The 27,836-nt window shown below is 60.9% G+C and overlaps 2 protein-coding genes across 4 annotated transcripts; one reads left to right on the top strand and one right to left on the bottom strand.

The window, feature by feature from the left end:
- Positions 1-186: 186 nt before the first annotated feature.
- On the bottom strand, positions 187-21,807 carry SF3B2 (splicing factor 3b subunit 2). 3 transcript variants are annotated; one of them, XM_085563482.1, is made up of 22 exons: positions 21,635-21,807; positions 20,610-20,656; positions 19,956-20,021; positions 19,160-19,360; positions 18,382-18,441; positions 18,156-18,273; positions 17,969-18,051; positions 17,126-17,231; positions 15,902-15,984; positions 14,350-14,556; positions 13,591-13,728; positions 12,271-12,351; positions 11,023-11,250; positions 9,513-9,662; positions 8,361-8,450; positions 7,190-7,297; positions 6,266-6,373; positions 5,037-5,179; positions 3,910-4,011; positions 3,037-3,136; positions 1,405-1,590; positions 187-509 (listed from the first exon to the last, which is right to left on the bottom strand). In XM_085563482.1, exons 1-22 carry the CDS (start codon positions 21,777-21,779, stop codon positions 441-443), a joined length of 2,619 nt encoding a protein of 872 aa, XP_085419608.1. In that variant the 5' UTR covers positions 21,780-21,807; the 3' UTR covers positions 187-440. The 3 variants fall into 3 exon arrangements, with proteins under 3 accessions (XP_085419608.1, XP_085419607.1, XP_085419609.1); XM_085563481.1 differs by having other exon boundaries at positions 187-512; positions 21,635-21,805; XM_085563483.1 differs by lacking the exon at positions 19,160-19,360 and having other exon boundaries at positions 187-512; positions 21,635-21,803.
- A 502-nt stretch (positions 21,808-22,309) lies between these two features.
- EIF1AD (eukaryotic translation initiation factor 1A domain containing) lies at positions 22,310-27,835 on the top strand. The gene is made up of 6 exons (XM_085563581.1): positions 22,310-22,400; positions 22,528-22,621; positions 23,387-23,495; positions 24,471-24,579; positions 25,977-26,021; positions 27,439-27,835. Exons 2-6 carry the CDS (start codon positions 22,535-22,537, stop codon positions 27,767-27,769), a joined length of 681 nt encoding a protein of 226 aa, XP_085419707.1. The 5' UTR covers positions 22,310-22,400; positions 22,528-22,534; the 3' UTR covers positions 27,770-27,835.
- The last annotated feature ends 1 nt before the right edge of the window (position 27,836 follows it).

The raw sequence follows: 27,836 nt of genomic DNA, 5'->3' as shown, positions 1-27,836 counted from the left end.
GTCCCAGTGACTTGGTGACCTTGGTGACCTCAGTGCCAGGTCCCAGTGACTCGGTGACCTTGGTGACCTCAGTGCCACATCCCGGTGACATGGTGACCTCGGTGACCTTGGTGACCTCAGTGCCACATCCCGGTGACATGGTGACCTCTCTGTCACGGTGACCTCGGTGCCACCAGGCAGAGCCGCGGGGTTGGGTGGCAACGCCACCTTTTATTTACAAAACAACGGGGACAAGGTGGGGACAACGCTGGGGACAAGGACAGGGGACAAGGACAAGGACAGTGCCACCACACTGTCCCCAACACCCGGACCGCGGCCCCGGGTGACAGCGGGGGTGACATCCCCCGGTCCCGGGGTGGCACCAGCGCCCTGCGGGGTGGCAGAGGGCGGTGCCAGGGGGGTGACACCGAGGGGACAGCGAGGGGACAGCGAGGGGACATCTAAAACTTGAACTCCTTGTACTTCTTGCCTCCTCCGCGGGCGTCCTGGGGCTGCGCCTTCCGCTTCTTCTGCTGCGGGGACAGAGGGGACAGTGAGGGGACACGGAGGGGACAGGGAGGGGACAGTGAAGGGACACGGAGGGGACAGGGAGGGGACACGCAGGGGACACCCAGGGGACACGCAGGGGACACGGAGGGGACAGTGAGGGGACAGAGAGGGGACAGGGAGGGGACACGCAGGGGACACGCAGGGGACACGCAGGGGACACGCAGGGGACAGGGAGGGGACACGGAGGGGACACAGTGTCACAGGAGGTCAGGGGACATGGGGACACGGAGGGGACAGGGAGGGGACAGAGAGGGGACACGGAGGGGACACGGAGGGGACAGGGAGGGGACAGGGAGGGGACAGGGAGGGGACAGGGAGGGGACAGAGAGGGGACAGGGAGAGGACAGGAAGAGGACAGGGAGGGGACAGAGAGGGGACACGGAGGGGACAGGGAGGGGACAGGGAGGGGACACGCAGGGGACACGCAGGGGACAGGGAGGGGACATGGAGGGGACAGTGAGGGGACAGGGAGGGGACACGGAGGGGACACGCAGGGGACAGGGAGGGGACAGAGAGGGGACAGGGAGGGGACACAGTGTCACAGGAGGTCAGGGGACATGGGGACAGGGAGGGGACAAGGATATTCCCACACTGGGAACCCCTTGTGCTTCATCCCACCCCCATGGGACATCCTGGGGACAACGGGGGGGCTGGGGGAGCAGGAGGTGACAGGGAGGGGACAGGGAGGTGACAACAGAGTCCCGGGGACATGGGGGAGGACAGGGAGAGGACAGGGATGTCCCACAAGGGGAACCCCTTGTGATTCATCCCACCTGCATGGGACAGCCCTGAGGGGACAGGGAGGGGACAGAGAGGACACAGGGGACAGGGAGGGGACACAGGTGCCACCCCCACCTTCTGCTTGGCGGCGTGCTCGGCCACCATGTCGCTGAAGTCCTCCTTCTCCACCTGCGCCTGCTGCTCCCGCACGTGCTCCTCGTACTTCTGCGTCATGGCCGTGGGGTCCAGCTCCAGCTCCTCGGGGGCCAGCGCCACCTCCACGCCCTGAGCCTCGGCCACCGGGCCCTTGCGGCCCATCACCTGCGGGGACAACGAGGGGACACGGGCAATGTCACCCCCTGGGCTCTGTGACCTGCCAGGGACACGGGGACACCATGGGACATGGACACTGCCACCTCCTAAACATCTGTGACCTGTCAGGACATGGGGACACCATGGGACATGGACACTGCCACCTCCTAAACATCTGTGACCTGCCAGGGACATGGGGACACCATGGGACACGGGCAATGTCACCCCCTGGGCTCTGTGACCTGCCAGGGACATGGGGACACCATGGGGACATGGACACTGTCACCCCCGCCAAACCTCTGTGACCTGTCAGGGACATGAGGACACCATGGGGACACGGACACTGCCACCTCCTAAACCTCTGTGCCCAGCCCCTTGTGTCCCATCACCCGTGGTGACACCACGGGGACACGGGCAATGTCACCCCCCTAAACCTCTGTGACCTCCCAGGGACATGGGGACACCATGGGGACATGGACACTGCCACCTCCTAAACATCTGTGACCTGTCAGGACATGGGGACACCCCGGGGACACCATGGGGACATGGACACTGTCACCTCCTAAACCTCTGTGCCCAGCCCCTTGTGTCCCATCACCCGTGGTGACACCACAGGGACACGGGCAATGTCACCCCCTGGGCTCCTGTCACCTGTCAGGGACATGGTGACACCACGGGACATGGACACTGTCACCCCCCCAAACCTCTGTGACCTGCCAGGGACACGGGGACACCACGGGACATGGACACTGTCACCTCCTAAACATCTGTGACCTGTCAGGACATGGGGACACCATGGGACATGGACACTGCCACCTCCTAAACATCTGTGACCTGTCGGGGACATGGGGACACCATGGGGACATGGACACTGCCACCTCCTAAACCTCTGTGACCTGTCAGGGACATGGTGACACCACGGGGACACCATGGGACATGGACACTGTCACCCCCTGGGCTCTGTGCCCAGCCCCTTGTGTCCCATCACCCGTGGTGACACCATGGGGACACGGGCAATGTCACCCCCTGGGCCTCTGCCACCTGTGGGGACACCGGTCCCGTGGGTTTTGGGGTCCCAGGGGGGCTTAGGGGTGGTTTTGGGGTCCTCAGGGATATTTTGGGGTTTTAGGGTGGATTTTGGGGGGTCCCGGTGGGGTTTTGGGGGGGGGGTCTCACCGCAGACATGTCCTAGATGTGGGTTGGGGGTTTTGGGGGTCCCAGGGGGATTTTGGGGGTGGTCTCACCGCAGACATGTCGTCTATGTGGGTTGGGGGTTTGGGGGGGGTCCCAGGGGGATTTTGGGGGGGGTCTCACCGCAGACATGTCGTAGATGTGGGTTGGGGGTTTGGGGGGGTCCCAGGGTTATTTTTTGGGGGGGGTCTCACCGCAGACATGTCGTAGATGTGGGTTGGGGGTTTGGGGGGGTCCCAGGGGGATTTTGGGGGGGGGTCTCACCGCAGACATGTCGTAGATGTGGGTGGAGCCCATCATGGCCGTGCCCACGGTCGCCGTGCGCTTCTCGGGGACCACCGTGAACAGCTGGGGGGTCTCGCTCCTTTTTGGGGGGGTCAGGATGGGTGGGGGGACTCCTGGTCACCCCAATATTCCCCCAGCACCCCAAAATTCCCCCTAAACCCTGACCCTCCCAAACCCCAAATCCCACTTGATTCCCCCAAAACTCCTTTGAGCCTCCCAAACCCCCCCAAAAACCCCCAGCCCCCCCTAAAATCCTCCCCAAAACCCCAAGCCTCCCAAAATTTACCTCTGAACCCCAAACTCCCCCAGTCCCCCCACACCCCTGAGCCCCCCAAAATCTCCCAAACCCCCCAAAAAATCTCCCCAAACCCCCCCAAAACTCCTTGGCCCTCCAAAATTCCTCTCTCAACTCCAAACTCCCCCAGTCCACCAACACCCCTGAGCTCCTCAAACCCCCCAAAATCCCCAAAAAACCCTCCCAAAAACCTCTCCAAAACCTCAAATTCCCCCAAAACCCCCTGGCCCTCCAAAATTCCTCTCTCAACCCCAAACTCCCCCAGTCCCCCAAAACCCCTGAGCTCCTCAAACCCCCCAAAAATCCCCCCAAATCTGCAAAACCCCCACAACAAAAAACCTCTCCAAAACCCCAACGCCCTCCCAAAATCCACAAAAAAACCCTCCCAAAAACCTCTCCAAAACCCCAACGTCGCCCCAAAATCCACAAAAAAACCCTCCCAAAAACCTCTCCAAAACCCCAACGTCCCCCCAAAATCCACAAAAAACCCTCCCAAAAACCTCTCCAAAACCCCAAATTTCCCCAAATTTCCCCAAAATCCCCCCAGACCCCCTCACCCGTCCATGGCCTCCTCGATTTTCTTCTTGCGGAGCTCGATCAGCTCCGGGGTCTCCATCCCGGCCGGCACCGAGGAGAAGCCCCCCGGGGTGATCAACCCGCTGGGGGGGGGGATTGGGGGGTCAGGGGGCACCCCAAAATTTTGGGGAGCTCCCCCACCCAGTTTGTCTCAGAGAGGACTGAACCAACCCCGTTCCCCATCCCAAAAAAACCCCACAGGGTTCCCCCTTTGTGGGGGGATTTGGGGGTTCAGGGGGTGTGGGGGTCACTGGGGGGGTCCTCACGAGTTTTTGGGGTCCCCCCCGAGTTCTTGGGGTACCCCGAATGCCGGGGGCGGGGGGTCCCCCCAATTTGCCTCAAAGAATTATGAACCCCACTCCCCATCCCAAAAAAATCCCCCACAGGATTTCCCCTTTATGGGGGGATTTGGGGGTCCCTGTGGGTCCCAATCAGTTTTTGGGGTTCCCTGAGTGCTGGGGGGGGGTCCCCAAGAGTTTTTGGGGTGCCCCAACCCCTGTCCATGCGGTGGATGAACCCCACACTCCTCACCCCAAATTTATCATTGCTTTATGGGGGAATTTGGGTGAGTTTAGGGGACATTTGAGAGTCTTTTTGGGGTGCAGCTAAATTTTTTGGGGTGCCCCTCAGTTTCTTGGGGTGGGTGAACCCCATTCCTTACCCCAAATTTAGTTTTCCTTTGTGGAGGAATTTAGGGGGGGTTTAGGGGATACCTGGGAGATTTTTTTGGGGCACCCCCGAGTTTTTGGGGTACCCCTGAGATTTTTGGGTTGCTCCCCAGCTGTCCATGGGGGTTGAACCCCACTCCTCACCCCAAATTTATCATTCCTTTATGGGGGAATTTTGGGGGGGGGGTTGTTTAGGGGACCCCTGGGATATTTTTGGGGTACACCTGAGTTTTTTTGGGGCTCCCTGTGAGTTTTTGGGGTGCCCCTGAGATTTTGGGGTGCCCCACAGCTGCCCCCCTCCACACCTCACCCCAAATCAAACCCAGGAGAGGTCGCTCATTTATGGGGGAATCTGGGGAGGTTTAGGGGACACCTGGGAGATTTTTTTGGGGTACCCCCCGAGTTTTTTGGGGTGCCCCCGAGGTTTTTGGGGTGCCCACCTGTCGGCGGGGGTGATGAAGCCGGTCTCGTCGGGTTTTTCCTCGTCGCTCTCCTCCTCCTCCTCCTCCTCCGAGGATTCCTCGTCCGAGGGCTCCAGCTCCCCCCAGGGCGTGCGGTCGATCTCCTCCTCCTCCTCCTTGGTCTGGGGGGGCCCGGGGGGGTCACCCGGGGATTTGGGGGGTCCCGGGGGGGCTTGGGGAGGGTCGGGCAGGGGGATTTTGGGGGAGGATTTGGGATTTTTTGGGGAATTTTGGGGTTTTTTTGGGGATTTTTAATCCTTGGAAAGGGGATTTGGGTGTGGGGTTATGGAGACCCCAAACCTGGGGGGCCTGGGGGGGTCCCCGAGGATTTGGGGGGTCCCAGGGGGCTTGGAGGGGTCAGACAGGGGGATTTTGGGTAGGATTTGGGTTTTTTGGGGGGATTTGGGGTTTTTTTTTGGGATTTGTAGGGGATTTTTGATGCTTGGAAAGAGGATTTGTGTGTGGGGTTTTATGGAGCCCCCAAACCTGGGGGGCTTCACTTGGGGATTTGGGGGGTCCCAGGGGGGCTTGGGGAGGGTCGGGCAGGGGGATTTTGGGGGAGGATTTGGGATTTTTTGGGGAATTTTGGGGTTTTTTTGGGGATTTTTAATCCTTGGAAAGGGGATTTGGGTGTGGGGTTATGGAGACCCCAAACCTGGGGGGCCACTCAGAGATCTGGGGGGTCCCAGAGGGCTTGGAGGGGTCAGGCAGGGGGATTTGGGTTATTTTTGGAGATTTTTGGGTTTTTTAAATGCTTTTAAAGGGGATTTGAGTGTGGGGTTATTGAGACCCCAAACCTGGGGGTCTGGGGGGGGGCACTTGGAGATTTGGGGGGTCCCAGGGGTCAGGCAGGGGGATTTTGGGGGGGGGGTGGATTTGGGCTTTTTTTGTGAGATTTTTGGTGGGTTTTTTTGGGTTTTTTTTAACACTTTTAAAGGGGATTTGAGTGTGGGGCTATTGAGACCCCAAACCTGGGGGGTCCAGCAGGATTTTGGGGGTCCCAGGGGGTTTTGGGGATCCTGGGGTGGAGGGGGGGGGGGTCCCTCAGGGTTTTGGGGGGGGTCCCAGGTGTGTCCATCAGGGCTTGGGGGTCCATCAGGGTTTAGGGGGGTCTATCATGGTTTGGGGGTCCCGGGGGTGTTTGGGGGTCCCGGGGGTGTTTGGGGGTCCCGGGGGGGGGTCCCCGCGGTTTTTGGGGGTCCCCACACCTGGAACTCGGCGGCGTTGGTGCCGAAGACGTCGCCGTAGAGCGGCTTCCCCGTCTCGTCCACGGGCGGCTTCCCCCAGCCCCCGGCGTGGTACCCGAAGGAGCAGCCCTGGGGCAGGGGGGCACCCCAAAATCAGCCGGAGTCACCCCCAAAATCAGCCTGAGCCAGCCCGAAATCACCCTGACACCCCAAAATCAGCCTGAGTCACCCCAAAATCAGCCTGAGCCACCCCAAAATGATCCTGACACCCCAAAATCAGCCTGAGCCACCCCCAAAATCAGCCTGAGTCACCCCCAAAATCAGCCTGAGCCAGCCCAAAATCAGCCTGAGTCACCCCAAAATCAGCCTGAGCCAGCCCAAAATGATCCTGACACCCCAAAATCAGCCTGAGCCACCCCCAAAATCAGCCTGAGCCACCCCAAAATCAGCCTGAGCCACCCCCAAAATGACCCTGACACCCCAAAATCAGCCTGAGCCACCCCAAAATCAGCCTGAGTCACCCCCAAAATCACCCTGACACCCCAAAATCAGCCTGAGCCACCCCAAAATCAGCCTGAGCCACCCCTGAAATCATCCTGACACCCCAAAAATCACTCTGAGTCACCCCCAAAATCACCGATACACCCCCAAAATCATCCTGAGCCACCCTTGAAATCACCCTGATACCCCCAAAATCACCCTGAACCACCCCCGAAATGACCCTGATACCCCCAAAATCACCCTGAACCACCCCCGAAATGACCCTGATACCCCCAAAATCATCCTGAGCCACCCCCCAAATCATCCCGACCCACCCAAAAAAACCCAAAACCCCCCTAAAAACACCCAAATACCTCCACCCTGCAGCACCCAGGACCCCAAAAACCATCCAATAAACCTCAAATCCCCCCAAAAAAAACCCCAAAACCCCCAAAACGTGCTCACCTCGGGGATGGGGGAGTTGAGCCCCGGGATTTTGAGGTTGGGGTACGAGGGGGGGGGTCCGTAGCGCTGCATGGCGATCAGCCACGGGGGGGGCACCTTGTGGGCATTCTGGGGGGGCACGGGGAGGGGTCAGCACCCCTAAAATCCCCCCCAGCACCCCAAAAACCCCAAATCTGCCCCAGCACCCCGAAATCCCCCCTCCCCCAAAGTCACAGCAGGAATTGGGGGGGCTCAAATGGAAGGGGTGGGGGGGCAGAGACCCCTGCCCACTGCCAGGGGTTTGGGGTGGGATTTGGGGCATTCCCAGGGGTTTGGGGCATTCCCAGGGGTTTGGGGCATTCCCAAGGATTTGGGGTGGATTTGGGGCATTCCCAGGGATTTGGAGTTTGGGATGGTTTTGGGGTGGATTTGGGATGGTTTTGGGGTAGATTTGGCGTGGTTTTAGGATGGTTTTGGGGTGCATTTGGGGTGCCCATACCGGCCCCACGGGCATGCCCAGGGATTTGGGGTTTGGGATGGTTTTAGGGAGGTTTTAGGATGGTTTTGGGGTGGATCTGGGACAGTTTTGGGGTGGATTTAGGATGGTTTTGGGGTGCCCATACCGGCCCCACGGGCATGCCCAGGGATTTGGGGTTTGGGATGGTTTTGGGGTGGATTTGGGATGGTTGTGGGATGGTTTTGGGGTGCCCATACCGGCCCCACGGGGATTTGGGGTTTGGGCTGGATTTGGGATGGTTGTGGGGTGGTTTTGGGGTGCCCATACCGGCCCCAAGGGGATTTGGGGTTTGGGATGGTTTTAGGCTGGATTTGGGGTGGATTTGGGGTGGTTTTGGGGTGGTTTTGGGATGGTTTTGGGGTGGATTTGGGATGGTTTTGGTGTGTTTTTGGGGTGGATTTGGGATGGTTTTAGGGAGGTTTTGGGGTGCCCATACCGGCCCCACGGGGATTTGGGGTTTGGGATGGTTTTGGGGTGGATTTGGGATGGTTTTGGGGTGCCCATACCGGCCCCATGGGGATTTGGGGTTTGGGGTGGTTTTGGGGTGGTTTTGGGGTGGATTTGGGGTGGTTTTGGGGTGCATTTGGGATGGTTTTGGGGTGGTTTTGGGGTGGTTTTGGGGTGGATTTGGGGTGGATTTGGGATGGTTTTGGGGTGGTTTTGGGGTGCCCATACCGGCCCCACGGGCATGCCCAGCGCGATCCGCAGCTCGTCCGAGAGATCGCCCGGCTTCTTCTCCTTGAGCCGCGTCTCAAACTCCTTCCCCTGGGGACACCAAGGGGACACCAAGGGGACAATGGGGTCACCCAGGGGACAGCGGGGTCACGGGGGCAGTGACAGCCCCAAAAATCCAGCCAGGCTGTCACCAAAGCCCCAAAGTCCCACAAGGATGTCCCAAAAGCCACCAAGGTCCAGCCAAAATGTCTCCAAAGGCACCAGTGCCACCCTCAGGATGTCCTCAAATCCCCCAGTGTCCCCAAACCCCAAAATGTTCAACCAGGATATCCCCAAACCCCCTAAAATCCAACCACAATGATCCCAAACCCCCAAATATCCCCCCACAATGTTCCCAAACCCCCAAAATCCAACCAGGATGTCCCCAAACCTCCAAAATCCAACCAGGATGTCCCCAAACCTCCAAAATCCAACCAGGATGTCCCCAAATTTTCAACCAGGACATCTCCAAATCCCAAATTGTCCAACCAAGATGTCCTCAAATCCCTGAATGTCCCCCCAGGACAGCCCAAAACCCCACAAATGTCCCCCCACAATGTCCCCAAACCCCCAAAATCCAACCAGGATGTCCCCAAAATTTAACCAGGACATCTCCAAACCCCAAAACGTCCAACCAAGATGTCCCCAAACGTCCCCCAGGACAGCCCTAAAGCCCCAGATGTCCCCCCACAATGTCCCCAAACCCCCAAAACTCCAACCAGGATGTCCCCAAACCTCTAAAATCCAACCACAATGTCCCCAAAATCATAAAATCCAACCAGGATGTCCCCAAAATTCAACCAGGACATCTCCAAACCCCAAAACGTCCAACCAAGATGTCCCCAAACGTCCCCGAGGATAGTCCTAAAGCCCCAGGTGTGCCCCCACAATGTCCCTAAACCCCCCAGAATCCAACCACAATGTCCCCAAAGTCACAAAATCCAACCAGGATGTCCCCAAACCTCTAAAATCCAACCAGGATGTCCCCAAAACTCCAAAATCCAACCAGGATGTCCCCAAAATTCAACCAGGACATCTCCAAACCCCAAAACATCCAACCAAGATGTCCCCAAACGTCCCCCAGGACAGCCCTGAAGCCCCAGGTGTCCCCACCTCGTAGTAGAGGTCCCCGTGGATGGTCAGCTTGGGCTTGGTCTGCCACTTGAAGAAGGCATCGTGCAGCTTCTGGTAGTCGATGTCGATCTTGCCCATCTTGGGCCGCACCTTCTCCCTCATCTTGGACTTCATGGTCTTCTGCTCCTCCTGGGGACACGGCAGGGGACAGTGGGGACACGCCCCGGGGCCGTGGGGACACGGGGGTGGCCCCAGGGAGCCTTGGGGGCAGCTACGGCAGCCACCAGGACACACAGGTGTGACCACGATGGCCACAAGGTCCCAAAATCCAACCAGGAGGTCCCCAGGCCTCCAAAACTCCAACCAGGATGTCCCCAAAGTCACAAAACCCAACCTGGATGTCCCAAAACCCAACCAGCGTGTCCCAAAATCCATCCAGGATGTTCCCGCATCTAACCAGGATGTCCCCAAAATCATAAAATCCAATGAGGATGTCCCAAAATCCAACCAGGATGCTCCCAAACCTCCAAAACTCCAACCAGGATGTCCCCAAACCTCCAAAACCCTCCCATCCCCTGGCTGCCCCACAGCTGCCCTCAGGCATTCCTGGAGGTGTCTCCAGGTTGTCCCTGAGGTGTCCCCACCTTCTCCTGCAGGGCCTTGTGCATCTCCTGGATGCTGGTGACCACCAAGAACCTCCCCAGACCCCTTCCATGCTCCTCTCCCACCCCCTGGCTGCCCCACAGCCGCCCCTCAGGCATTCCCCGAGATGTCCCCAATGTGTCCCCGAGGTGTCCCCACCTTCTCCTGCAGGGCCTCGCGCATCTCCTGGATGCTGGTGACCACCAAGCACCTCCCCAAACCCCCTCCCACCCTCACAGCCACCCCTCAGGCATTCCTGGAGGTGTCTCCAGGTTGTCCCCGAGGTGTCCCCACCTTCTCCTGCAGGGCCTCCTGCATCTCCTGGATGCCACAACCTTCCCAAACCCCCAAGACCTTTCCCCAGACCCCCTCCCACCCTCACAGCCGCCCCTCAGGCATTCCTGGAAGTGTCCCCAAAGTGTCCCCGAGGTGTCCCCGAGGTGTCCCCACCTTCTCCTGCAGGGCCTCGCGCATCTCCTGGATGCTGGTGACCACCAAGCACTTCCCCAAACCTCTGATACCCCTCCCCAAACCCCCTCCCACCCTCACAGCCACCCCTCAGGCATTCCTGAAGTGTCTCCAGGTTGTCCCCAAGGTGTCCCCGAGGTGTCCCCACCTTCTCCTGCAGGGCCTCGTGCATCTCCTGGATGCTGGTGACCACCAAGCACCTCCCCAAACCCCCTCCCACCCTCACAGCCACCCCTCAGGCATTCCTGGAAGTGTCCCCAAAGTGTCCCCGAGGTGTCCCCACCTTCTCCTGCAGGGCCTTCTGCATCTCCTGGATGCCACAACCTTCCCAAACCCCCAAGACCTTTCCCCAAACCCCCTCCCACCCTCACAGCCGCCCCTCAGGCATTCCTGGAGGTGTCCCCAAGGTGTCCCCGAGGTGTCCCCGAGGTGTCCCCACCTTCTCCTGCAGGGCCTCGCGCATCTCCTGGATGCCGGTGCGCTTGATGAACTCGGGCAGCTCGAAGGGCGGCTTCTCGATGCCCCTCTTGCCCTGCAGGTATTTCCTCTTGAAGCACCAGTGCCGCGGCACCGGCACCGAGTTCCGCGTGGCCTTCAGGTGCACCAGCAGCTTGGGGTCCTGCGCCGTCACGTCGTGCATCTCCACCACGTCCGGGCGGGCCACCAGCTGTGGGGACAGCAAAGGGACGTCAGGGGGTGGCAGAGGGGAGTCAGAGTGGTGGAACCCCAGGGTGGCTCTGTGGGACCCCAAGTGACCTCTGGGTGATCATCCAAGTGACCTCTGGGTGGTCACGTTGTCCATCTCCACCATGTCAGGGTGGGACACCCGATGTGGGGACAGCGGGGACAGCAAAGGGACATCAGGGGGTGGCAGAGGGGACTCAGAGTGGTGGAACCCCAGGGTGGCTCTGTGTGACCCCAAGTGACCTCTGGGTGGTCACGTTGTCCATCTCCACCATGTCAGGGTGGGACACAAGATGTGGGGACACTGGGGACAGCAAAGGGACATCTGGGGACAGAGGGGAGTTAGAGTGGTGGAACACCAGGGTGGCTCTGTGGGACCCCAAGTGACCTCTGGGTGATCATCCAAGTGACCTCTGGGTGGTCACACTGTCCATCTCCACCATGTCAGGGTGTGCCACCAGCTGTGGGGACAGTCGGGGACAGCAGAAATGGCAGGGGACAGCAAAGGGACATCAAGGGACAAAGGAAAGTGAGGGAATGAGAGGGCCAGAATGGTGCTGGGGACATCAAAGTGACCCCAGGTGGGGACATGGGACCCCATGGTGGCACTGGAGTCCCCAGGGTGACCCTGGTGGTCACACTGTCCATCTCCGCCATGTCCAGGTGTGCCACCAGCTGGGGACAGCAAAGGGACATCAATGGACAAAGGAAAGAGAGGGCCAGAATGGTGCTGGGGACATCAAAGTGACCCCAGGTGGAGACATGGGACCCCATGGTGGCACTGGTGGGGTGACAAGGAGAAGATTGAGGTCCCAAGTTGACCCCTGGGTGGGCAACTGGGACCAGTGTCCCCAGAAAGGTGACAAGGGGCGCATTGCAGCGCCCAGGGTGGCTCTGGTGTCCCCACCGGGGTTCCTGAGGTGTCACCTCAGGGCTGTCCCCAGCTCCGAGTGCCACCCACACCCACGGGGGAGGGGACAGGGACCGTGTCCCCAAGTGTCACCTGCTTCAGCTCGGCCACCGTGAACCTGTTCATGCGCCGCAGCTTCTTCTTGGACAGCTTGGGGACCTCCTGCTTCTTCTCCTGGGGACACGTGGGGACAGCGTAAGTGACACCGGGAGGGACGCCCCGGGTGGCACCGGATGACGCCACCCGCTGTCCCCACCCCTGAGCCATCCCTGTCCCCTCTGTCCCACCCAGGGCCACCTCAGCTCCTTCCCAGTCCCTGCTGTCACCACCCCCAGTGTCCCCAAACACCCCCGCGTTGTCCCCAGCTCGGTACCACCTCCAGGTGCCACCCCCTGCCACCCTCAATGTCCCCAGTGCCACCTACTCACCCCATCACTGCCCCTGTACCCGTGTCCCCAGTGCCACCTGCTCCTCCTTGGAGCTGTCCCCATCACTGCCCCTGTCCCCCAATGTCCCCACGTCCTCAATGTCCCCAGTGTCCCCATGTCCCCAGTGCCACCTGTTCCTCCTTGGAGCTGTTCCCCAACATCCCCATGTCCTCAATGTCTCCAGTGTCCCCATGTCCTCATTGTCCCCATGTCCCCAGTGCCACCTGCTCATCCTTGGAACTGTCCCCCAATGTCCCCACGTCCTCAATGTCCCCAGTGTCCCCATGTCCCCAGTGCCACCTGCTCGTCCTTGGAGCTGTCCCCCAATGTCCCCATGTCCTCAATGTCTCCAGTGTCCCCATGTCCCCAGTGCCACCTGCTTGTCCTCGGAGCTGTCCCCCTCGCTGCCCCATGTCCCCCAGTGTCCCCATGTCCTCAATGTCCCCATGTCCCCAGTGCCACCTGCTCCTCCTCGGAGCTGTCCCCCAGTGTCCCCATGTCCCCAGTGCCACCTGCTCGTCCTCGGAGCTGTCCCCCAACGTCCCCCTGCCCTACATGTCCCCATGTCCTCAATGTCCCCATGTCCCAAGTGACACCTGCTCCTCCTTGGAACTGTCCCCCAGTGTCCCCATGTCCTCAATGTCCCCAGTGTCCCCATGTCCCCAGTGCCACCTGCTCGTCCTCGGAGCTGTCCCCCTCGCTGCCCCTGTCCCCCAGTGTCCCCATGTCCCCAGTGCCACCTGCTCCTCCTTGGAGCTGTTCCCCAACATCCCCATATCCTCAATGTCTCCAGTGTCCCCATGTCCTCATTGTCCCCATGTCCCCAGTGCCACCTGCTCATCCTTGGAACTGTCCCCCAATGTCCCCACGTCCTCAATGTCCCCAGTGTCCCCATGTCCCCAGTGCCACCTGCTCGTCCTTGGAGCTGTCCCCCAATGTCCCCATGTCCTCAATGTCCCCAGTGTCCCCATGTCCCCAGTGCCACCTGCTCGTCCTCGGAGCTGTCCCCCTCGCTGCCCCTGGTGCCATCCTCGGGTCCCTTTTTCCGGGGCACCCCGGCGCTCTCGGCTCGCTCCGCCCGCTCCGGCTCCTTCTCCTTGTCCTTCTTCACCTCGTCCGTCAGCTGGGGACGGGGACAGGGGACAGGGACAGGGAACAAGGACATGGGGACAGAGTCAGGGATCAGGAGACATGGCTCAGCAGCACCCAGGGGTGACACTGGAGTGACCCTCAGCATCCAGGGGTGACCCTTGGCATCCAGGAGTGACCCAGGAGTGACCCTTGGCACCCAGCAGTGACCCTCACCACCCAGGGGTGACCCAGGAGTGACCCTTGGCATCCAGGAGTGACCCTGGCACCCAGGGGTGACCCAGGAATGACCCTTGGCATCCAGGAGTGGCCCTGGCACTCAGGGGTGACCCAGGAGTGACCCTGGCACTCAGGGGTGACCCACGAGTGATCCTGGGACCCAGAGATCACCCAGGAATGACCCTTGGCATCCAGGAGTGACCCTGGCACCCAGGGGTCACCCAGCAGTGACCCTTGGCACCCAGCAGTGACCCTCACCTCCCAGGGATGACCCCGAGCACCCAGCACTGACCCTTGTCACCCAGAGGTGACCCAGGAGTGACCCTTGGCACCCAGGGGTCCCCCAGCAGTGACCCTTGGCACCCAGCACTGACCCTCACCTCCCAGGGGTGACCCCTGGCACCCAAAGGTGCCACCACCCCCCTTGAAGCGTCACCTTGAAGGCCTCGAAGATCCTCTTGAAGAAGACGAAGTTGGGGTCGTAGATCTCGGGCTCCTCGCTCACGTACTCGATCTCCACCTCGGGGGTGTCCCCAGCGGGGGTCTCGGGGTCCCCCCGGGTGGGGGTCGGGGTCGGGGGTCCCTCCCGGGCCCCGCCCCTGCCCCGCTTCTTCTTCTTGCGGTTGCGGCGCTTCCGGTTCCGCTGGGAGGGGACAGGAGGGGACAGTGAGGGGACAGGAGGGGACAGTGAGGGGACAGGAGGGGACAGCGAGGTGGGACAGGCCCCTTTAATTGGGGGGACCCCCAATGGGACAGCAGAAGAGGGGACAAAGGTGACACAAGGGTGACACAGGGGACCCCAGAGTGGGCCACACTCCCTGCACTTGGTGGGGACAAAAAAGGGACGTTGAGGTGGCACCAAAGAGAAACAGATCCCCCCAGTAAGGGCACAAAAAGGGACATTGGGGTGGCACCAAGAGGGGACAGATCCCCCCAGTAAGGGGACAAAAAAGGGACGTTGAGGTGGCACCAAAGAGAAACAGATCCCCCCAGTATGGGGACAAAAAAGGGACATTGGGGTGGCACCAAGAGGGGACAGATCCCCCCAGTATGGGGACAAAAAAGGGACATTGGGGTGGCACCAAAGAGAAACAGATCCCCCCAGTATGGGGACAAAAAAGGGACATTGGGGTGGCACCAAGAGGGCACAGATCCCCCCCAGTAAGGGGACAAAAAAGGGACATTGGGGTGGCACCAAAGAGAAACAGATCCCCCCAGTAAAGGGACAAAAAAGGGACATTGGGGTGGCACCAAGAGGGGACAGATCCCCCCCAGTAAGGGGACAAAAAAGGGACATTGGGGTGGCACCAAGAGGGGACAGATACCCCCAGTAAGGGGACAAAAAAGGGACATTGGGGTGGCACCAAAGAGAAACAGATCCCCCCAGTATGGGGACAAAAAAGGGACATTGAGGTGGCACCAAGAGGGGACAGATCCCCCCCAGTAAGGGGACAAAAAAGGGACATTGGGGTGGCACCAAAGAGAAACAGATCCCCCCAGTAAAGGGACAAAAAAGGGACATTGAGGTGGCACCAAGAGGGCACAGATCCCCCCTAGTAAGGGGACAAAAAAGGGACATTGAGGTGGCACCAAAGAGAAACAGATCCCCTCAGTATGGGGACAAAAAAGGGACATTGGGGTGGCACCAAGAGGGCACAGATCCCCCCAGTAAGGGGGACAAAAAAGGGACATTGGGGTGGCACCAAGAGGGCACAGATCCCCCCATTTAGGGGACAAAAAAGGGACATTGGGGTGGCACCAAAGTGACCCAAACCCCGCCACAGGCCCCGAGAGGGGACAACAGTGACACCCCGGTGACACAGGCGACCCCAGAGCCATCCAAACCCCCTTCCCAAAATAAACCCATCTCAGACCACCCCCCTGCCCCCACCATGGCAAAATTTGGGGCACCCTGAGGACCCCCCCACTCGCCCAGGGGTGCCAGTTTGGGTGGGGGGTGGCCTGTCCCCCACTGTCCCCTCTGTCACCTCCTTTTTGGATGTCCCCGTGTCCTCCTCAGCCTCGGAGGCCGACGCCGACGCTCGCAGCTCCGTCTCCATCTCGTCCTCGGCTGGGGGACACGGGGGGTCAGGGCTGTCCCCAGCCTTTGGGTGTCACCCCCCACCTCTGGGTGTCACCACCCCACATTTGGGTGCCACCCCCACCTTTGGTGTCACCCCCCCAGAGCACAAACCCCAAATTTTAGAGGAATTTTGAGAAGATTTTGGGAGGGTGGGTGGCACCCGGTGGGCACTGGGTGACGCTGGGGGTGGTGACACCACTTTGGGGTGTCCCTGGGCGTCACCCGGCAGCACCCACAGGTGACAAATCTCACTTTTTAGCGGAATTTTCCATTTGTGAAGAGGAAAATTCCCGTTTTTTGGGCTGATTTTGATGCTTTAAAGGCGTTTCCTGTGGTGGGGAGCACCCAGAGGGGACCGGGGGACACTGGAGGGGTGGCAGGGGACAGCGTGGTGACACAGGGTGGCAGGGGACACTGAGGGACATTGGGGGTGGCAGGGACACTGTGGGTGGTACTGGGGGTGGCAGGGGACATGGGGGTGGCCCTGGGGGTGGCAGGGGATTGAGGGACACTGGGGGTGGCAGGGGACACTGAGGGACATTGGGGGTGGCAGGGGATTGAGGGACACTGGGGGTGGCACTGGGGGTGGCACTGGGGGTGGCAGGGGACACGGGGGTGGCCCTGGGGGTGGCAGGGCTCAGTGTGGTGGCACTGGGGGTGGCAGGGCACACTGAGGGACATTGGGGGTGGCAGGGGACACCGTGGTGGCACTGGGGGTGGCAGGGGATTGAGGGACACTGGGGGTAGCAGGGGACACCGGGGTGGCCCTGGGGGTGGCAGGGGACACTGAGGGACATTGGGGGTGGCCCTGGGGGTGGCAGGGCACACTGAGGGACATTGGGGGTGGCAGGGGACACTGGGGGTGGCACTGGGGGTGGCAGGGGACATCATGGTGGCACTGGGGGTGGCAGGGGATTGAGGGACACTGGGGGTGGCACTGGGGGTGGCAGGGGACACGGGGGTGGCCTTGGGGGTGGCAGGGGACACTGGGGGTGGCCCTGGGGGTGGCAGGGACACTGGGGGTGACCCTGGGGGTGGCAGGGGATTAAGGGACACTGGGGGTGGCACTGGGGGTGGCACGGGGGGTGGCAGGGGACATGGGGGTGGCCCTGGGGGTGGCAGGGCTCACCCGAGACCCCCGGCACCGTCACCAGCTCCTCCTGCCGGCTCTCCTTGAGCTGCAGGATCTTCTCCAGCGCCTGCGGGATCTTGGGGCCCACCCCGGAGTCCTCGGCCTGGGGGGCACCATGGGGGGGTCAGCGGGACCCCCGGGACCACCCCCAAAATCAGAGAGACCCCCCAAGGACCCCCTGGAATGAGGAAGACCCCCGGGACTCCCTCAAAATCAGGACGACCCTCCTGAAATTAAGGAGACTCCAAAAAAGGGGAGACTCCTGGGTCTGCCCCCAAAGAGACCCCAGACCCACAGAGACCCCTCCCCACAATAAAGGAACCCCAGACTCAGAGACCCCAAACAGAGCCCCCAGCCCCTCCCCAACAGACACCACAAACCCACAGAGACCCCTCCCCACAACAGAGACCCCAGACTCAAGAGACCCCCCGTGCAGACCCCCAGCCCCACAGAGCTCCCAATAGAGCCCCAGCCCCACAGAGACCCCCCTAATACAGACCCCCAGCCCCACAGACCCCCCCAATACAGCCCCCCCAGCCCCACAGACCCCCAAGCCCCCAGCCCCACAGACCCCCAAGCCCCCAGCCCCAGAGAACCCCCCCAAGCCCCCAGCCCCACAGACCCCCAAGCCCCCAGCCCCACAGACCCCCAAGCCCCCAGCCCCACAGAGACCCCAAGCCCCCAGCCCCACAGACCCCCCAATCCCCCAGCCCCACAGAGACCCCAAGCCCCCAGCCCCACAGACCCCCAAGCCCCCAGCCCCACAGAGACCCCAAGCCCCCAGCCCCACAGACCCCCCAATCCCCCAGCCCCACAGACCCCCCAAGCCCCCAGCCCCACCTCTCTGCTGTCGTCGCCGGGGGGCGGGGGGGGCCCGCGGGGCCGGGGGGCTCCCATGGCCAGGGGGGCTCCCATGGGGCTGCCTGAGGGAGGGGAGGGGGGGACACAAAGGTGACATCAGCCCGGGAGGGGGTGGGCACAGGGGACAAAGGTGTGTCCCCCCCCCCTACCCCGGGGTCCCCCTCACCTCGGGGGGCCAGGGGGGTCCTGGCAGCCATGGGAGCCCCCTCGGGGGGCGCACGGGGGGCGGGGGGGGTCAGCTTGGCCATCTCCTGCTGCCGCTCCTGCTCCAGCAGCACCGCGGCCTGGGGGGCACGGGGGGGGGGCACGGGGGGTCAGGGGGGCCTGGGCTCGGCCCCCCCACCCCGAGGTGCCCCCCAAAACCCAGGGGTGCCCCCCCCCTCCCACCTCACCCGTTTCTGCTGCTCCAGCAGCTCCTGCTCCTTGGCCTTGTCCCCGAATGGGTGCTGGCCCTGTCGGGGGAGCACAGTCAGGACACCCCCCCAGCACCCAAGGGTGCGCCCACAAGGGGTCACCCACTCTTCAACACCCCCAAAAACACCAAATCCCACCCCAAAACCACCCCTCAGCTCATCCCCTCTATAGGTGCCCCAACCTCTCCAACACCCCCTGAACGCCTTTAAACCCCCCAACCCCCCCCAAACCCCACACCCCCGAGTCCCATCGTGCTCCCCACCCACCCAAGGGTGCCCCTCACCCCAAAATGCCCTCCCTGGACCTGTCCCTGCCCCTCCTGCAGCAGCAGAGACACAGTCATCCTCCAAACCCCCCCGAAATACCCCCGAAACTCCACACCCTCCATTCCCCCCCTACCCAAGGGTGCCCCCCACCCCCCAAAAGGTGACCCCCACCACAAAACACCCCCACCCCGGACCTGTGCCCTCTCCTCCTGCAGCAGCAGGGCCCCTTTAACCCCCCCAAACCCCACACCCCCGTGCCCCCCACCCCCCAAAATTCCCTCCAGACCTGTGCCCGCTCCTCCTGCAGCAGCAGGGCCCCTTTAACCCCCCCAAACCCCCAAAATCCCCCCGAAACCCCACACCCCCATGCCCCCCAGACCTGAGCCCGCTCCTCCTGCAGCAGCAGGGTCCCTTTAACCCCCCCAGACCCCCTGAACCCCCCCCAAACCCACACCCCCATGCCCCCCACCCCCCAAAATTCCCCCCAGACCTGTGCCCTCTCCTCCTGCAGCAGCAGGGCCGCCTGCTGCTGGGCCAGCGTCAGCCGCTCCTCCTCGGAGAGCCCCCCGGGGGGGGGCGGGGGCGGCACCGGGACCCCCCCCACGGGCCCCCCCAGACCGAAAGTGAGCCCCAGGCCCGGGGGGGGAGGGGGCGGCACCAGGGGGTGCTGCAGGGGCAGCGCTGGGGGCAGCTGGGGAGGGGGAGGAGGGGTCAGGGTCACCTGGGACACCCCCACCCCAAAATTTCATCCCCCGGGATTCAGTGGTGGGAGGGGTCTGAATCCCCTGATCACCCCCACCCCGAAATTTAAAACCACAAATGCCTCAAATTTGGGGGGTTTGGGTGGGTTTTAACCCCCCCTCCACCCCAAAACTGGGTGTTATTGCTCCCCCTCCTAAATTTGGGGGGTCTGGGTGGGTTTTAACCCTCCCTCCACCCCAAAACTGGGTGTTATTGCTCCCCCTCCTAAATTTGGGGGGTCTGGGTGGGTTTTAACCCCCCCTCCACCCCAAAACTGGGTGTTATTGCTCCCCCCCCACCTCAAATTTGGGGGGTCTGGAAGATTTTGAGCCCCTCCACCCCAAAATTGAATGTCATTGATCCCCCCCATCCCAAAAATGTGGAGCTCTGATGGATCTTAAACCCCCCCAAAATAACCCATGGATTGCCCCCCCCCACCCCAAATTGGGGGTCCTGGGGGTGCCCCCAACCCCCCCTCCCCCCAAACCAGACCCTGGGGGGTTCCTGCCCCCACCAAACCCCCCCCAGATCCCCCAAAATCCCACCTGGGGGGGCGGGGCCTTGTCCCCCTCCTCGGGGCGCAGGGCAGGGCGGCTCAGCACGATCCCAGTCTGGGGTGGGGGGGGAGCACAAATTTTGGGGGGGTCCCCATGAGCCCCCACACTCGAGAGGACATGGGGACCCCCCCTCTGGGAGGGCAGGGGCAGCAGGAGCTCTCTCACCCCCCAAAAAATGTAATAAATGCCCCCAAAATCTCATTAAACCCCCCAAAATCAGAGTAAACCCACCCAAAATCAGAGTAAACCCACTCAAAATCTCATTAAACTCCCCCAAAATCCTATTAAGCTCCCCAAAGTCCCATTAGGACACCTAAAAAATCACATTATACCACCCCAAAATCAAAATAAACAACTCTAAAATCACATTAAATCCACCAAAAAACCCCTCCCACCCCCTCAAAATCACATTAAACCCCCCAAATATCACATTACATCCTCCAAAACTGCCATGAGCCCCCTCAAAATTCCATTAAATTCCCCCAAAATCCAATTAAGCCCCCCCAAAATCACAATAAATCCCTCCATAATCCCATGAAATCCCCTCAAAATCACAACAGACCCCCCAAAAACGAGTCCCCCTCCTCTAAGGGACACAAGGAGGGGGGAGAATTTGGGGTCCCACCGTTTTGGGGGTCTCACCTGCAGGGTGTAGGCCTGGAGCCGCTCCAGCAGCTCCTCCCGGGTCCCTGGGGGGGAATGGGGGGGTTCAGGGATCCCCAAATTCTGCCCCACAAACCCCAACCCCCCCCCCACATTCGTCTGTCCCCCCAAGGAACCCCAAGAATTTCCCACCCCAGGGACCCCCAAAATTCCCCCAGGGACTCCTGACCTCTCTCAAGACTCTCAGATCCCCCCAGGGAACCCCAAAAATCCCCCAAATCCCCACAGGTGACCCCAAAATCTTCCCCCTTCCCCTCAGATCTCCCCTCAAGTGACCCCAAAACCCCCAAATTTCCCTCCTACCCCACAAATGTCCCCTCAAGTGCCCCTAAATTTTCCCCATCCCCTCACACCTCTCCCAAATCCCCTCAGGTGACCCCGACCCAGCCAATTTCCCCTCAGATCTCCCCTCAAGTAACCTCAAAACCCCAAAAATGTCCCTCCTACCCCTCTGAACTTCCCTCAAATGACCCCAAAACCCCCAAAATTTTTCCTCCTACCCCACTGACCTCCCCTCAAGTAACCCCCAAATTTTCCCCTTCCCCTCACACCTCCCCCAAATCCCCTCAGGTGAACCCTGAAACCCCCAAATTTCCCTGCTCCCCCTCAGATCTCCCCTCAACTAACCCCCAAATTTTCCCCTTCCCTTCACATCTCTCCCAAATCCCCTCAGGTGACTCCGACACCCGCTCAGTTTCCCATTCAGATCTTCTCCCCCAAATCCCCTCACGGCTCCTCCCGCTCCCCTCAGGGATCCCGCTCCCCTCACGAATCCTCCCGCTCCCCTCACGGCTCCCGTTCCCCTCACGGCTCCCGTTCCCCTCACGGCTCCTCCCGCTCCCCTCACGGCTCCCGCTCCCCTCACGGCTCCCGTTCCCCTCACGGCTCCTCCCGCTCCCCTCACGGCTCCCGCTCCCCTCACGGCTCCCGTTCCCCTCACGGCTCCCGCTCCCCTCACGGCTCGCCCCCCCGTTCCCCTCACGGCTCGCCCGCGCTCCCCGCACCCTGCGCGGGGGCTCCGATGCCGGCGAGCGTGGCCTGGAGCTCGGGGTGGGCCCATCCGGCGTAGGGGGAGCGCTCGGGGGCTCGGGGGTCCCTGAGGGGCTCCCCGGGCCCGGCCGCCGCCGCCTCCGCGCGCTCCGCCGCCATCTTGGCCCCGCCGCCGCCGCCGCGAGCGTCGCAGCCAATCAGAGAGCGCGGCGCCGCGCCGCGCGTGATGACGTCACGGGGTGAAAAGGGCGGGGCGTGCGCGGGTATTGGGGTAACGGGGAGGGTGACGTCACGGCGGCGAGGGTGACGTCACGGAAACGGTGCTGGCATGAGCGCTGCTGGAGTGACGTCACAGGATTCGCTAGCCCTGCTCATTAGCATGGCCCCGCCAAGCCCCTGCCCCACATCCCAGACCCTCATTTGCATAGCTCCGCCCACACCACATGCATTCGTTCACACCTATTTGCATAGCACCGCCCCCAACCCGCGCTCATTTGCATCACGCCAGGATTTCAGCTGGTTTGCGTGAGCCCCTCGGTGATCCAGCCCATCATTTGCATAACCGCGCTCATTATGCAGATGAAGCCCCGCCCTCTGGCCTGGCCACGCCCCAAACGCGGCCATTAATTTATCACCGCGTGGTTCCGTTTAGGCCCCGCCCCCTTTCGGGCGGGCTCCGTATTCGACCCCGCCTCTAGAGGGGCGTGGCCGCCTCAGCTTCCGCCTTCCTTCCCGGAAGTGACGTCACCACCGCCGCTCTACCCGGAAGTGCCGCCGCAGGTGAGCGGGCGCCGCTCGGTGGGGGCGGGGCCGGGCGGGTTCCGGGGGGTCCCGGGGGGTCCCGGGGCTCCCCCCCCGCCCCTCCCCCCCCGCCGGGGGTCCCTGAGCCCCCCCCGTGTCCCCCCAGCCCCGCGATGTCGCGCGCCACCAAGCGGAAGCACGTGGTGCGGGAGCTGCTGGAGGAGCGCGTGCAGCCCGCGGAGGGCCAGAGCGTGGTCAGGGTGAGAGCGGGGACAGCGGGGACATGGGGACAGCGGGGACACCGGGGACAGCGGGGACACTGCGGGGACACCGGGGACACTGCGGGGACAGCGGGGACAGCGGGGACATGGGGACACTGCGGGGACATGGGGACACTGGGGACAGCGGGGACACCGGGGACAGCGGGGACAGCGGGGACACTGCGGGGACAGCGGGGACACTGCGGGGACAGCGGGGACACTGCGGGGACAGCGGGGACAGCGGGGACACTGCGGGGACATGGGGACAGCGGGGACATGGGAGACACCGGGGACAGCGGGGACATGGGGACACCGGGGACAGCGGGGACATGGGGACACCGGGGACATGGGGGACATGGGGACACCGGGGACATGGGGGACACCGGGGACATGGGGACAGCGGGGACATGGGGACAGCGGGGACATGGGGACACCGGGGACAGCGGGGACATGGGGACACCGGGGACATGGGGGACATGGGGACACCGGGGACATGGGGGACACCGGGGACAGCGGGGACATGGGGACACCGGGGACATGGGGACACCGGGGACATGGGGACACTGCAGGGACATCGGGGGGGACTGGGGACACTGGGGACACCGGCGGGACACTGGGGACATTGCGGGGGCATTGGGAACACTGGGGACACCGGGGGTGTTGGGGACACCACGGGGACATCGGGGGGATTTGGGGGGACATTTGGGACATCAGGGACATTGAGGGACGTTGGGGACATGGAGGGGACACTGAGTGTCCCCGCAGGTGTTGGGGACACCGGGGAACAACCTGCACGAGGTGGAGACGGCGGAGGGGACGCGGTTCCTGGCCAGCATGCCACCGCGCTTCCGGCGGCACATCTGGATCAAGAGAGGTGACACCGCCACCTTGTCACTGTGTCACCCTGCCATTGTCACCCTGTCACTGTGACTGTGTCACCGTTTCTCCCATCCTGTCATTGTCACTGTGTCACCCTATCATTGTCACCCTGCCATTGTCACCCGTCACTGTCACCCTGTCATTGTCACTCTGTCAGTGTCACTGTGTTGTCGTCACCCTGTCAGCATCACTGTGTCACCCTGCCATTGTCACCCTGTCGCTGTCTCGTGTCACTGTCACTTTGTCACTGTCACCAGGGCACTGGCACTGCCTCCGTGTCACTGTCAGTGTGTCACCCTGTCATTGTCACTGTGCTATTGTCACCCTGTCAGTGTCACTGTGTCACCCTATCACTGTCACCCTGTCAGCATCACTGTGTAACCCTGCCATTGTCACCCTGCCATTGTCACCCTGTCGCTGTCACCCTGTCATTGTCACTGTGCTATTGTCACCCTGTCAGTGTCACTGTGTCACCCTATCACTGTCACCCTGTCAGCATCACTGTGTAACCCTGCCATTGTCACCCTGCCATTGTCACCCTGTCGCTGTCACCCTGCCATTGTCACCCTGTCAGTGTCACTGTGTCACCCTGCCATTGTCACCCTGCCATTGTCACCCTGCCATTGTCACCTTGCCACTGTCACCCTGCCATTGTCACTGTGCCATTGTCACCCTGCCGCTGTCTCGTGTCACTGTCACTTTGTCACTGTCACCGGGGCACTGGCACTGCCTCCCTGTCACTGTCCCCAGGCTGTTCTGTGTCACCGCGCCATCGTCACCAGGGCGCTGCCGCCGGCTCATTGTCACTTTGTCACCGTCACCCGCCCTCCCCCACTGTCCCCTGCTGCCCCTCCCCACCCCGGGCGCTGTCCCTGTGTCTGTCCCCAGGCCACTCCTGTGACCCCGTGACCCCCGGGTGACCCCTGGGTGACCCCCGGGTGACCCCCGGGTGACCCCCGTGTCCCCCCAGGCGATTTCCTGCTCGTGGATCCCATCCTGGAGGGCTCCAAGGTCAAAGCCGAGATTTCCCTGGTGCTGCTCCCGGCCCACGTGCGCTCGCTGCAGCGCCAGGGGCTCTGGTACGGCCCCGAAATACCCCAAAACTACCCCAAAAAACCCCCCCAAAACCCAAAAAACCCCCCCCAAACCCAAACGTACCCTAAGGTACCCCCCCAAAACCCAAAAAAAACCCCCAAAACCCAAACGTACCCTGAGATACCCCCCAAAACCCAAAAAACCCCCCCAAAACCCAAACGTACCCTGAGATACCCCCCAAAACCCAAAAATAGCCACCCAAACCCAAAATACACCCAAACCCAAAAATACCCCAATAATACCCCCAAAATATCCCTAAACTGCCCCCAAAACCCCCCCCAAACCCAAACGTACCCTAAGGTACCCCCCAAAACCCAAAAAACCCCCCCAAAACCCAAACGTACCCTAAGATACCCCCCAAAACCCAAAAATAGCCACCCAAACCAAAAATACACCCAAAAATACACCATAACTGCCCCAAAAATAGCCACCCAAACCCAAAATACACCCAAACCCAAAAATACCCCAATAATACCCCCAAAATATCCCTAAACTGCCCCCAAAACCCCCCCAAAACTCAAACATACCCTAAGATACCCCCCAAAACCCAAAAATAGCCACCCAAACCCAAAAATACCCCAAAATCCACCCAAAAATACACCATAACTGCCCCAAAAATAGCCACCCAAACCCAAAATACACCCAAACCCAAAAATACCCCCAAAATACCCCAATAATACCCCCAAAATACCCCTAAACTGCCCCAAAAAACACCCCCAAAACCCAAAAATATCCTAAGATACCACCCAAACCTAAAAATAGCCACCCAAACTCAAAAATACCCCAAAGTATCTCCCAAAACCCAAAGATACACCATATTGCCCCAAAATAGCCACCCAAACCCAGAATACCCCCAAACCCAAAAATACCCCCAAAATACCCCAATAATACCCCCAAAATACCCCTAAACTGCCCCAAAAAACCCCCCAAAACCCAAAAATAGCCACCCAAACCCAAAAATACCCCAAAATACCCCCCAAAACCAAAAAATACACCATAACTGCCCCAAAAATAGCCACCCAAACACAAAATATCCCCCCAAACCCGAAATACCCCATAACTGCCCCAAAATACCCAAAGAAACCCCCCCAAAAAACCCCAAATTCACCCAAACTCCCCAAATTTCCCCAAATTTCCCCAAAATACGACAAAACCAAAACAGCTCAACTCACCTCACAATACCCCAAACCACCCTAAAATATCCCAAATCGCCACCCCCCAATACGCCAAAATTCCCCTAAATACCCCAAACCCCCCAAACCTCCTCAAAAAACATCAAAACCATCCCAAGAAAACCCCCAAACTCCACCAAAACACCCCAAAATTCCCAAATCTCCCCAAAATTCACCCCAAAATCCTCCCTGTGCCCTCCCCCCCGCAGGCCCGAGGCCTTCGCACCCCTGGAGAGGAAAAACCCCCGGGACGGGTGAGTTAATTAGGGGGGATAACGAGGTGTTAATTAACTGGGGACCGGCCGTGGGGGTGTTAATTGGGGGCAGTAATGGGGTTTTAATTGGGATTTGTTTTAATTGGATAATTGAGGGGTAATAAGGTGGCGTTAATTGGGGGGTGATAACGGCGATTAATTTGGGGCAGTAATGGGATGTTAATTAATTTGGGTTAATGGAGATATTAATTGGGGGGTAATAATGGGAATTAACGAAGAACAACGGAGGTGTTAATTGGGAGCAATAGTGTTAATTGGGGATTGTTAGTGAGGGCAATAATGGGACCTTAATTGAGGGGGTGATAATGGTGGATTAATTAGGGGGGGTTAATTGTGGGGGGTAATAATTAGGGGGGTTAATTGGAGGGTGATGATTGGGGGGTGATAACTAAGGGGGTTAATTGGGGGATGCTAATTAGGGGGTTTAATTGGGGGGGTGATAATTAAGGGGGTTAATTGGGGGTCATTAACGGGGACAGTAAAGAGGAGGAGGGGTCAGAATGGGGTCAAGGGGACACTTGGGGACACGGTGACACACTTGGGGACACGGTGACACACTGGGGACATGGTGACACATTTGGGGACACGGTGACACATTGGGGACACGGTGACACATTTGGGGACACGGTGACACACTTGGGGACACGGTGACACACTTGGGGACACGGTGACACATTTGGGGACACGGTGACACCTTGGGGACACGGTGACACATTGGGGACACGGTGACACACTGGGGACACGGTGACACACTGGGGACACGGTGACACATTGGGGACATGGTGACACATTGGGGACACAGTGACACACTTGGGGACATGGTGACACATTTGGGGACACGGTGACACACTTGGGGACACGGTGACACACTGGGGACACGGTAGCACTTTGGGGACACGGTGACACACTTGGGGACACGGTGACACATTTGGGGACATGGTGACACATTGGGGACACGGTGACACACTGGGGACACGGTGACACACTTGGGGACATGGTGACACATTGGGGACACGGTGACACACTTGGGGACACGGTGGCACACTTGGGGACACGGTGACACATTTGGGGACACGGTGACACATTTGGGGACATGGTGACACACTGGGGACATGGTGACACATTGGGGACACGGTGACACATTTGGGGACACGGTGATACACTTGGGGACATGGTGACACACTGAGGGACATGGTGACACATTGGGGACACAGTGGCACACTTGGGGACATGGTGGCACTTTGAGGACACGGTGACACATTGGGGACACGGTGACACATTGGGGACATGCTGACACACTTGGGGACATGGTGACACATTGGGGACACGGTGACACACTTGGGGACACGGTGACACACTTGGGGACACGGTGACACCCCCGTGTCCCCCCCCCCAGTGACAACCAGGGGCTCTTTGTCAACACCAACCGGGGGGGGACCCCTGGGGACACCGGGGACAGCTCTGGGGACAGCGAGGAGGACACGGGGGACAGCGAGGACGAGGAGGACACCGGGGACAGCGAGGACAACGAGGAGGACACCGGGGACAGCGACGGGGACAACGAGGACACCGGGGACAGCTCGGAGCACGGCAGCCGGGGACACACGGGGGACACAGAGGACACGAGTGACACCGGGGACAAGGCGGGGACCCCGCAGCCAAAGGACAATGGGGACAAGGACAGCGGGGACAGGGGGGACACGGGGCAGGGGGACGCGCCCCAATAAAGGACGCTGGTGGCACTGGGGTGGCTCGGTGTGTCCCCTCCCCGCCAGTGACACGCGGTGACACAAG

The sequence above is a fragment of the Lonchura striata genome, chromosome 31, assembly GCF_050655825.1.
Source record: "Lonchura striata isolate lonStrDom1 chromosome 31, ASM5065582v1, whole genome shotgun sequence".
NCBI classification, from domain to species: domain Eukaryota; kingdom Metazoa; phylum Chordata; class Aves; order Passeriformes; family Estrildidae; genus Lonchura; species Lonchura striata.
This window is presented reverse-complemented; position numbering and strand designations above follow the sequence as displayed.